The 12700-nt window shown below is 42.4% G+C and overlaps 1 protein-coding gene across 1 annotated transcript in view; it reads right to left on the reverse strand.

Annotated features, from left to right (window-relative positions):
* The window catches only part of Senp2 (SUMO specific peptidase 2), a 45987-nt gene that overhangs the window by 8836 nt on the left and 24451 nt on the right, over positions 1 to 12700 (reverse strand). The window contains exons 10-14 of the mRNA XM_057765215.1: positions 10949 to 11009; positions 8780 to 8974; positions 7703 to 7834; positions 5582 to 5785; positions 4748 to 4827 (exon numbers count right to left, since the gene is read on the reverse strand). Of these exons, the coding sequence (XP_057621198.1) occupies positions 4748 to 4827; positions 5582 to 5785; positions 7703 to 7834; positions 8780 to 8974; positions 10949 to 11009 (672 nt within the window). The remainder of the gene's footprint in view (positions 1 to 4747; positions 4828 to 5581; positions 5786 to 7702; positions 7835 to 8779; positions 8975 to 10948; positions 11010 to 12700) is intronic.

Genomic DNA, 12700 nt, shown 5'->3' on the forward strand with positions numbered 1-12700 from the left:
TAACTCACTGTACAATTTGCCTTTTCTTACCTGAAATTAAGAAACAAAGTAGACTGGACTAGAAAAGTCACAGTCATGAAATGCCTTCTTTAAGGCAAGAAAACAGTTTTAAATTCAAGGAGGCTAAAGAGACATGAAGTACATGTCTGAGCTCCTGGCTCCTAGGCCTGTGTTTAGAAAATGTGTGGAATGGGCATGTGTGCCTGTAATCCTAGCACCAAGAAGCAAACACAGGAGGAGCCATGGGTTGTGCTGTCCAGCCAGTCTAGCCTAATCGGAGAGCTCCAGGCCAATGATGCTTATGAGGACACTTGGGCTGTGTCACACAGACACCAGTTCCTATGTGTAGCCATACATACATGAACATTCACTAAAAATGACTTTACTGATATATAACTTCCTAAGCATGGTAATATCACTGCAGTCATAGAAGAGAATTCTTATTCTTGGGAGATGTATTTTTTGTTTTTTGTTTTTAAGACATGGTCTTACTGTGTTGATGAGGCTGGCCTTGAACTCAGAGATCCCTGTGCCTCTGTATCCCAAGTGCTGGTATTATAGCATGTCCACAACAGGCTATAAAGATTTAGAAAGTATTCGTGTATGAGTGTTCGCCTGTATATATTTATGTGTATCATGTGTGTCTACTGCCACTGAGGCCAGAAGAGGGCACTGGATCCCCAAAACTGGAGTTACAGAGAGTTGTGGGCCACCATGTGGATGCTGGGAACTGAATCAGGGACCTTTGCAAGAACAACAAGTGATTTTAACCACTTAGCTATCTCTCTGCCTCAGGAGATATATTCTTTTTTTTTTTTTTTTAATTTTCAAGACAGGGTTTCTCCGTAGCTTTTGGTTCCTGTCCTGGAACTAGCTCTTCTAGACCAGGCTGGCCTCGAACTCACAGAGATCCGCCTGCCTCTGCCTCCCGAGTGCTGGGATTAAAGGCGTGCGCCACCACCGCCCGGCAAGGAGATATATTCTTAAGAACTATAAGTAATTAATTTTAACCTCAATTTTAATCTCAAAGTCCTCAAATTCTACAAACCGGACCTTCTAACTTGAATATAGAGTAAAATTATGCAGGACTACGATGCAGATTCTCAACTGGAATATCACTGTCCCCAACAGGGTTGAAACTGCTTTCAGGAGGTAAGAATTTTAGGTGTCTTAATGCTTTATAGCCTTCTATATTTGAGTGCAACAAAAAGAAAAAATCTTTTCTATTTGTACAAAAGTCCAGACTGCCTCCAATCCAAGAGCCTCCTGTCTTAATCTCCCAAATTAGGATTAAAGGCATGAGCTACCATGCCTGGCTGCAAATAAGTCTTTTTTGTTTGTTTTGTTTTTTGAGACAGGGTTTCTCTGTGTAGCTCTGGCTGTCCTGGAACTTAATCTGTAGACCAGGCTGGCCTTGAACTCACTGAGATCTGCCTCCCAAGACGTGCACCACCATACCCAGCTAACAATAAGTTTAATCCTTAGTATTAGGTATTCTTACAATGGGGAATTAAATTTTTCTCTTAATGGAAAGAGACAAATATCACAAACAAGGGGGCTGGAGAGATGGCTTAGTAGTTAAGAGCACTGACTGCTCTTCTATTCGATCCAGGTTCAATTCCCAGCACCCTCATGGCAATTCATAACTGTTTGTGGCTCCAGTTTCACAGTATCTGACACCCTCATACAAACATGCAAACACCAAGTCACATAAAATTAAAAAAAAAAAAAAAAAAAAAAGATAGCATTAGTTCCTCTGACAGTGGTGGCACATGTCTTTAATCCCAGCACTTCAGAGGCAGAGGCATGTGGATCTCAGCAAGTTCGAGATCAGCCTGGTCTACAGAGTGAGTTCCAGGACAGCTCGGGAACCCTGTCTCGGGCGCCCGCCCCCCAAGCATAACTACTTCATTGTGCTGATTGGTTGTACATGTAAAGCACATCAACATGACACAAGCTAAAGTTAGCAACGAGGAAAGAACCATTAAGAAAGTGCCTCCACGAGATAGGGCGTTTTATTAATTAATAAGTGAGGACCCAGCCAATTGTGGGAAGTGCCTTCCCTGATGCAGTAGTCCTGGGTTCTATAAGAAAGCAGACTGAGCAAGCTGTGTAGCGTAAGCTGGTAGATAGTGCCCCTCCATGGCCTCTGCGTCAGCTCCTTCCTCCGGGTCCCTCACTGTTTGAGTTCTTCTAGATCAGTGATGGCCTACAACGTGGAAGTATAAGCTAAAGAAACCCTGTCTTCCCCAAGTTGGTTTGGTTATGGTGGTTGTCACAGCAGTGACAACCCCACAGTTGAATCTTTTAAGCCTTTGGCAACTACAGCAAATGTAGCCCCTGCTTTTAACGTTAGTAAGGATGAACAAATAAGCTATATTCAGTTTACAAAGAGCAATTATTGGGATAATTGGTGTTCTTAAAGGTGTAGTACCACCCTACCCACCCCCAGTAGATATCCCATGTTCCAGAAGAAAGCCATGTATCCAAAAGTTGTGGGCAGCACAAATTGGTTGTTAATATTTTACTGTATTTTATTTACCTTCCTATCTTTGAAAGGTCCCCTCACACACACACAACACACACTATTTAGTTTTATTTTCTGTGTCTGAGTGAATGTTTTGACAGTGTGTCTGTATGTACCTTGTGCCCACTGAGGCCAGAAAAGGATATGAGAGTCCTGGAAATGGAGTTACATGTGGTTGTGAGCTGCCATTTGGGGACTGGGAACCGAGCCTGGGTCCTCTATAAGAGCAAATGCTTATGAATTCATTGAGCCATCACTCTAGCCCCAAAGATATATTTTTATTTTATGTGCATTGCCATTTTGCCTGCACGTGTGTATGTTCCAAAAAAAAAAAAAAAAAAAAGATTTGTTATGTAAACAGTGTTCTGCACGTATGCCTGCACACCAGAAGACGGCACCAGATCTCGTTACAGATGGTTGTGAGCCACCATGTGTTTGCTGGGAACTGAACTCAGGACCTCTGGAAGAGCAATGAGTGTTCTTAACCTCTGAGCCATCTCTCCAGCCTGGAGTTATGCTTTTAAGGGAGGTTTCTAGCAATTACTAATGGAGTCTCTCTTCTCCAAGGTCTTACTTTCTGTGCTTTTAGTTACCTCAATCCAAGAATATAAAATGGAAAATTCTAGAAATAAGCATTTCATAATTTTTAGACTGCACACTGCTCTGAGTAGCATGAGGAAATCTGGTATCATTCACAATATACACCCCTGAATTTCTAAAGTGTTGGTTACAATATGATATGGAGCCACCTAACTAAAGATGACGGCCACAGAACTATGGCCACAGCAGAAGGTTTCTCAATGTTCAACAGCCATAATCAAATGTGTGATGAAATAATTTATACTATGATATTATGAACTAATGCAGTGTTTGGGCAGTTTGGGCTCATGCTGCAGCAGCAGCAGCAGCAGCAGCCCTTTCACTACAGCCTTGGCTCTCAAGAAACCACAAGCGTCCTATACACTGATTGTGCCGTCACACCACCAACCACCTACCAATGCTGACTGACACGCCTCACCTCAGACACAAGACTCCCGTACATTAGCAATTCCACTGTTTTTTTTTTAACTGTACAGTTTTTTGCTCCTATAGAAACAAACTTGTCTAACTATAGAAAACAGACTTTTACTATTTTTCTACCCAGCATAAAAGTTTTCAAAGATATCTCTGGGTTGTATCATGTTAGAATGTCTGATTTTAAAAACTGCTATTTGTGCTTCAATCTCAGCACTCACAAGGCAGAGAGAGGTAGATCTGTGTGAGTTCAAGGCCAGCCTGGTCTACAGAGAGAGTTCCAGGAGAGCCAAGGCTACAAAAAGAAACTCTGTCTTGTGGGGAAAAAAATTGGGGTCATCAAGATGGCTCAGCTGGTAAAGATGCTTGATGCCAACCCTGACCACTTAAGTTTAATCCCCAGGACCCACTTTTTATTAGAAAATGTTTGATTGTATACCATTTTATGTACCTAGAGCCACACAGAAATTTCTCAAGTGAAAAGGGAAGTGGGGACTATTTAAGAAGCCCTGCTCTATACTACCCATCTATATGTACTTGCTGTCCTATTAGCAGAATACTTGTGTCCAGGTAACAATTATTTTACTTAATAATGGCCTCTAAAGGCAAAAATAACAATACAAAGGAGGTTCCTGAAACACGGGAAAACAGAGGAACTTTCATCTTTTGGGACAAAGCATGGTCCACACAGGTTGGTTCTGCACTGCCTATCTTGTTGATGCTCACCTGGATGACATCTGACGACAATGGAGACTACTGATTTTGGAATACTTGCCTACACAAAGCACACATCTTATTTAAAAAATATTCCTGAGTTCTATGAATCGAGTTCCACTCTCAGAAAATACAGTTATAAATTGACTCTAGGATTGCAGGCCAAGACTCCCTGAGTATTTCAGAATACCCAGAATTCTAATTTCAAGGAAATCTGATTCCAGTCAGGATTGTTGAGAATATGCCTTACACCGAAACGCCTACAAAGTTGCCCTCCAAGATCTCGCAAACAGAAACTCTCAGCTGAGATAAGTTCCTTAGTTTAGACAACAAGGTGGACGTGATGGAGCCCTGAAGAGAAGCACTTCATATCATGACACATTACTTCATAACTGCATTAAGACAGCCACCCAGAGCGCCCTAGTATTAAACAGAAGAGAGATCCAGTGGAGGAAAGACAGCACAGCAGTGAGACTTTCAGACCATACTTACAGAAGAATCTCACAGATCCTGTGGCCTTTCTGTCCCATAGAATCCAGATATTTAAGACACTTTTTTCTTAGGTCCATCACCTATATGGGAAAAGGCAAAAATTCTCAGGCAGACATCCTTTTCTGCTGTTTGATTTTTATTGAGATAAAGTCTCACTATGTAGCCCAGCCTGAACTCCAGATTCTCTTCCCCAGCCTCCTACATACTGGGATCTCGACATGTGCTACTATGCCAGTACCACACCATGCCAGAAACATGTAAGCATTAACAGTAGTATGATTTCATTTCTAAAAATAAGAGCATTTAAAACTTTTTAACATATGTAGCAATATGAACAGATTTCAGAACTTTTACTTGAAGTTGTAAAACACACACGGTTTGAGATAAATAGGACAAACTTCAATTCCTATACAAAGACACCAGTAATCCTCCTAGCATGGAACTTCCCCCTGCACCTTTCCTGATAGAATCAGAGCTCCTTCTAAAGCATGCCTGTAGCTTCCGAAGCTGAACAAGTGAACACCTAGAAAAAAGACTCTACAGAGCTGGCCTTTCTCACTGGAGGAGTGACAGCAGCCTTTGCTGCAACCGGGGTACAATTAGCAGTACAATCCTTTTTTAGCATGTGTGAGGTTGAGGAATTGATCCCTAAGACAAGAAAGGAAAGACATGGGAACAGAGAAAAGGGGGGAAGGAAGCGGGCAGGAGGAAAGAGAGGAAAAGAGGTGGTCAGGGAAAGAAGGGAAGTGAGGGAGAGAGAAGAGAGAAGGGGAAAGAGAGGAAGAGAAGGAAGAGTCTATAACCAAGCTCCAACAATTAACCTTCTCAACTCACCACAAGGCTCCAATGCACCTTCCGATGAATAGGTACCAGAACAAGCTCTTGTTCAAAGAGATTTACCCCTTTGGTCCATCTTTTCACTGCTTGGTAACCCCCAGACTTTAATTTAGGATAGAAGAACGTACTGAATGCATGAAGTGCTGGATAGCCTTGCTTTTTACTCCTTTCCACTAAAAGATTCATGTAAAAATTAATGACCTGTAAAATACCAAAAGATTAAAATTTGGAACATGGCAAATACATTACAAAATTAAACTGCTACCTGAATCAGGAAGTGAGATGCTTAGGGAAAAGACAGTCCATGCAAGAAGTCAGAAAACAACTGTTCAGTACAAATGAGCAAGACAAGGAAGAATAAAGGGCTATGGATTGAGCTCAACAGCCTAGTACATGCAAGACCCTGGATTCAATTTCTAGTACTGGACCATCTCCCTAAATGAAAACCAGCAAGTCATGTGACTATAATTTTGAAGCACATGAATCACATTTCTATGCAATAATAAAAAGGCATATGCAACTGTTATGCAGAAAATGAACTATTAACTATAGCACTACATCCAAAATATACCTCAATTCGGTTATATTTCCTGGAAGGAAAAATGCCAAATTATTTATGAAACCTTTGAATAATAATTTTTTCAAATATAAAGTATTTTTCAAAAATTTTATAATAAGTAAATTTACACTTACATTACATTTACAAATGACAGTATTGCTGGGTGGTGGTGTACACCTTTAATCCCAGCAGAGGCAGAGGCAGGTAGGTGGATCTCTGTGAGTACAAGGCCAACCTGGTCTATAGAGCAAGTACCAGGACAGTCTCCAAAGCAACACAGAGAAATCCTGTCTTGAAAAACAAACAAAACAAAACAAAACAGCCGTATTTTCATTTAACTGGCCTTGTGACATAGGGAGATGGAGCAAAAGGAGCAAATGAGAAAACTGAGGACAGAACAGCTGGCTAGCTGAAAAAGGAATAAGAACTAAGGCAGCTTTTGTGGACTATGTTATACAGACAACAAATTGAGTGACTTTTATAGTTATCATTTGCTATGGTTTGAACACACATATCAATCAAAAATTCTTTACTTTTATTTTTAACTATGTGTGTATATATGAGCATATGCACGCTGAGTGCAGGTTCCCATGGAAGCCAGAGACAAAGATCCTTTGCAGCTGGAGTTACATACAGGCCAGTAGGCCAAAGGATGTGGGTGCTGGGAACCAAGTGCGGGTCCTAACTGCTGCATCCTACTTCTGTCCTTTCTCGGAATACTTACACAGGAATCTAATATTCAGCGTGTTGGCAGTAGGCAATGATTCACTCAGGAGTACTCTACCCATGGATGAGACTACTCTTATGAAGAAGCTGAAGGGAGAGATTGCCACAGTCCTCTTCCCTTCCCGTGTGTAAGGGCCCAGACCCAATCTCTATTACTGTACCAACAGCAGACAATAAAGCTATAGGCATCGAGACTGGGCTTTGTAATCATCAGAACCAACCGTGGGCAATACCTTTTGGGGGAGAAGGGTGGAGACAAGGTCTCACTATGTAGCCCTGGCTGGCTATGTAGAACAGGCTGGCACTGAACTCAAGAAATCTGCCTGCCTCTGCTGGTATTAAAGCATTTGCCACCACCCCCACTCTAATACATTTTAAATGAGATGTTTTGCTTTACATATTACTAATCAGTGATGCATAACTCAGTGGGAGAGTGTTTGCACAAGAGCCTAGGTTCAATTTCAAGCATGAAAAAACAAAACAAGAAAGAACACCTGGGGCTGTGTGAAAACTATGACCCAGTTATTCCGGAGGATGAGGTGAGGCAGGAGGATCACAACAGGGTTCAAGGTGTGTCTGAGCTCTTTAACATAAGGCCAGCCTGGACAACTTAGTGGAAACTTGTCTCAAAATAGAAGACAAGAGGAGCAACAAGGGGCAGAGGCTACAGCTCAGTGGAGAGCACTTGCTTGTTTACCGTGGGAGGCCCTTGGTCCAATCCCTGGCACTAAAAGAAAAGGCAGCGGAACAGAAATGGCTTCCCCAGCCCCTTCTAACGGGGTAGAAGTCACTTTGATTATAAGCAGGTGACAAAGCAGGAAGAGAGAACTGACCTCATCATTGAGCCACTGATAGTTCTTTAAGGTCTGGATATCTCCTCGAGTAATTCGCAATTTGAAAGCACTGCTTAGGATCTCATCTGGTGGACCATGGCCCAGGGCATTACTGATTTCCTTTTCCATGTCCTGAATTAGAAAGTCCAGAAGACATGGATTTAGCACAGAACCACTAGCAGGTATCAAAAGCCTGAGTGAGAAAATGCCTTTCATCTCAGCAACACCTGGTGATCTTTGAGAACAGTCACTATTCAAGAGCTACAAAACTGCAGTGTAAAAACATTCAAATTTACAACTATAAAACAGTCTTAATAAGCCAGGCGGCAGTGATGCACACCTTTAATCCAGCACTTGAAAAGCAGAGGCAGGTGGATCTCTGTGAGTTCCAGGCCAACCTGGTCCACAGAACAAGTTCTAAAAGAGTCAGAGAAATCCTGTCTCAGAAAAAAATAAAACCAAGCCAAAACAGTCTTAATAAAGGATATCTTCCTTTAATTATTTTAATGAATTATGCAGATAAATATATATTTAGTTTATGAACCCAATCAAATTATTTCCATTATTGTTTTTTTCCTTGCCACACAATTTTGTTATTTTATGGCTTTACTATTTAGTATTTTTTCATTATATTCAAGTACGGTAATCAATAAAAAAAGACTGTTTTAGAAAATTGTAATTTTAAAAATGTTCAATACATTCATTCTTGATAGCCCATTTTAAAACTCAAAACATCTGAAGGGTAGAAAACCAATCAGTTACAGCAGATGTGATAGCACATGGTCGTAAGCCCAGCATCTGAGAGGCAGCAGCAAGAGGACTGCCGTGAGATCCAAGACCATCCTGGGCTAAGTAATGAACGAAAAAAAAATCCCAAGACCCCCAAAACCAAGTATACTGATCTATCAAGCAACCTTCACACAGACAAGTAATTAACATAGCCAATATAAGAAGACCCAGAGTCCAGGTCTTGTTTTGTTTTTAAACTTCATCTACTAAGTCCTTATCTAGAGAAACTCCTCAAAACAAAGCATGCGTTTCAGTTTAGAGACGGGCTGACCCACACAGGAACCATACCTCTGTAAGCTCAAAGAGATCTGATCTTCTCTCCTTTTCTCGGCTCGGGAAGTTCTTTTCCCGGCTCGGGAAGTTCTTTTCTTTCGCTTCAAGCACGGACACTTTTCTCCTGAGTAAGCCATTGCTCCCACTTCCAAGGCGCAGCCGAGCAGACACTTCTTCTGACAGATCAGGTTCCAATTGGTGAACCCTTGTCTGACCAAAAGAGTTTCAACATTGACATGGTTCCACTTGTACATACAACACACACTACATATGGAACATATAAAACTGTATATACGTTATGAAAGAAGATATAAAGCTAATTGTTTTCTAGCTTTAACTGTCATGGATTTTCGTTTTGGGTGGTGAATAAATGCATAAAAATAGATTTGATAGTGAAAGTGCAAAATCCACCGTGAAGCCACACAGCCTCTGCTCCAAGTGGCCTTTTTAACTGTGCAGTTCACTGAGATGTACAGACTTTGGGTCTGGTTAGTTTTGGTGTATGATGTTTTTTATAATTAGGTCTATAAAATTAAGAAAAAAAATGTGAAACTCTGGCACTAACTTGAAGAAAGAGAATGAATAGGAGAACTGGCAACTCTCTAGACCATAAAAAAGACCCAGCCTGTATGTATGCCCGGGCAAGGGTGAGCGGAAGCTTCAGGGTTAAACAAAGGTTCACGGGGCATATCAACTGCAAACTGAAGCACTCACATACATTCCTTGGGGAGTAGGAAGGAAAGCATTTTCAGTTCCTATCCCCATCTAAAATGTAGTTAAAGATGTCTGTATAGTTTAAAAAGGCACGAGGTATGGCCTGCAGCTCATTATACAGAAGAATTTACTTCTGTCCTTGTTCAAAGTCAGCCTGTGTTAATTAAACCTGCTTCAATTTATTTATTCCTCTTTCTGTACTAGAGTTGGAACCTAAGACCTTTAACATGCTAAACAAACACTACTACTAAACTACAGTCTAGTCTATTTCATATTTGTATTAAAAAAAACAATATATTGTAGAAAATACCACTGAACTACAGTCTAGTCCTCTATTTCATATCTGTATTAAAAAAAACAATCTATTGTAGAAAAGCAAGGCTATCACTAATGGCTGCTAATTAACTCATGCATACATAATGAAGCCTCCACAGAACCCCAAGGACTGGGGATTGAAAATGTAGCTCAGTGGTAGAGCACTTGCCCTACATATAGAAAACTCACACCTTACAAAAAACAAGGGTGATGCACGCCTTTAATCCCAGCACTAGGGAGGCAGAGGCAGGCGGATCTCTGTGAGTTCGAGACCAGCCTGGTCTACAAGAGCTAGTTCCAGGACAGGCTCCAAAACCACAGAGAAACCCTGTCTCGAAGAAAAAAAAAAAAAAAAAAAAAAACAAGTTAGGAAATGTGTTTAGAAATCGAACTTTGGAGTAGAACTACAGTATTCTCCAGAGATCAGTGAGCATTCTTTGCTCTTGCTGACTGCCAGGCAGACCACTCCCTCCTTCATTTTACAGAAACAACAGCTCTCACTGTGTTGTCTAGACTTGGGCCTCCCCAAGTGCTAAGACTGTCAGCATTCTTTGCTTTGGCTAAATGAGTGACAAGTGATGATTAAACACAAGAGTCCATCAGAACATTAGATAAGGGAATACTTACCACTTTGTAATTCTATGTAACTAAAATGTAATTAACAAAGATTCAGTAAATCTTTTTCTGTGTTGGGATGTGGTCGTGCATACCTGTAACCCCAGGTAATTAATTAATTACCTCTAATTAATTAATCTAGAGGCAGAGGCAACTGGATCTCTACAAGTTTGAGGCCAATATGGTTTATATAGCAAGCTTCAGGTCGATGAAGGCTACACAGTGAGACCCTGCCTCAAAAGTGGGGGGAGGGGGAGAAATATACTTCTGCCAGACACTAAATGTTTAGTAAAAGATTTTATCGTTAAAAACCTGAGTATGTCTACAGACTCTAATTCTAATACTCACACTGAAAGTAGGCCAGGTGGTGGTGGTACACTCCTTTAATCCCAGCTCTTGGGAGGCAGGTGGATCTCTGTGAGTTCAAGGCCAGTCTGGTCTACAGAGTGAGTTCTAGGACAGCCAGGGCTGCACAGAGAAACACTGTCTCGAAAAACCAAAAACCAACCGACAAACACTTTATCAAGGGCTTCTACTTACACCTTCCTTTTCAAATCGGAGTCCCGCCACCTTCTCTGTGTCAGCTCTCCCTTTTGAGTACCTGAGAAGGAAACCATTGAGAACTTACAGACTTCTGCTGTTGAACACGGTACATGTAGTTCCAGAATAAGATTTATTAGTAGTGCACATCTGTAATACGAGAACCCAGGGAACTGAGAGCAGGAAGATCAGTTGCTCAAGGTTACATAATGAGTTTGTGGCTAGCCTGGGCTAAATAAGATCCTGTCTTAATTTTTTTTTTTTTAAAAAAATTTTGAAATTAGGATTCACTGATCTCTAAACAAAAGTGGTCTTGAGAACACTGGCCTGCTGTAAATAAACTGGGCCATGTTAATGTTTTCCTCCCCGTGAGGACTGGCCTCTCTGAAACTGTGAGCTCCAGAAGCCTCCCTCAGGTTGTGTCTCTCTACTGGGCACTGTAACAGGCAGCGGAAGGAAATAACATGAAGGACTGGTCCCAGAGAAGTTCAGTTCCTGCTGGGACTAGACCTCTCTCTGGAGCCTACAATTTTGGAACAGTCTGAAGAAGACTACAGGGAAACAGAGACACCGGTGAGAGAGACGCTGTAGAAAGCCAAAAGCAGAGCTGAACGGGAGATTCTGACAGGTGCTGAGAAGACCAGATGCCGACAGAAATACGGACACTAGACATACTCATGAGGTCCACACAGGGTCTGTGGTATTAGAAGGTGAAGAATGGCTCTATTTCCTCTGCAATTGGGAACCTTGTCTGAGGGTGATTTTACAGAGGATGAAGTGCAGGAAGAGGTGGTACATGCTGTAACTTCAACATTCAGTAGGCAGAGGCAGGAGGATCAGAGCTTGAGGTCAGCTTACTTACAGAGTAAGACCCTGTATCCAAAGACTGAGGAGGTGGATGAGTCAGGAAATAGTGAATTTGAGTCTGGGACCCATGTAAAAGCTGGGTACACCAGCACATTCTATAGTCCCAGCTCCCGGGAGGAAGAGACAGGAGGCTGAGGCTTGCCGGCCAGCCAGGCAACAAGCTCCAGGTTCAATTAGAGATGTTGTCTAAAAAAAGTAGAAAATGACTGAGGAAGAAATCTAATGCCTCCACCTCTGACCTCCACACGCACACGCACACACACACCCCTCCACCTCTGACCTCCACACGCACACGCACACACACATCCCTCCACCTCTGACCTCCACACGCACACACATATAGCCCTCCACTTCTGACCTCCACACGCACACGCACACACACACATCCCTCCACCTCTGACCTCCACACAGACACACACAGACACACACACACACATCCCTCCACCTCTGACCTCCACACAGACACACACACACATCCCTCCACCTCTGACCTCCACACGCACACACATATAGCCCTCCACCTCTGACCTCCACACACACACACACACACACACACACACATAGAGCCCTCCACCTCTGACCTCCACACGCACACACATAGAGCCCTCCACCTCTGACCTCCACACACACACACACACACACCCCTCCACCTCTGACCTCCACACAGAAACACACACACACCCCTCCACCTCTGACCTCCACACAGACACACACATACAGCCCTCCACCTCTGACCTCCACAAGCACACACAGAGCCCTCCACCTCTGACCTCCACACGCACACACACACCCCTCCACCTCTGACCTCCACACGCACACATACACACATACATATCCCTCCACCTCTGAGCTCCACACGCGCACACATACACCCCTTCACCTCTG

This window comes from Chionomys nivalis, chromosome 3 (genome assembly GCF_950005125.1).
Source record: "Chionomys nivalis chromosome 3, mChiNiv1.1, whole genome shotgun sequence".
NCBI classification, from domain to species: Eukaryota; Metazoa; Chordata; class Mammalia; order Rodentia; family Cricetidae; genus Chionomys; species Chionomys nivalis.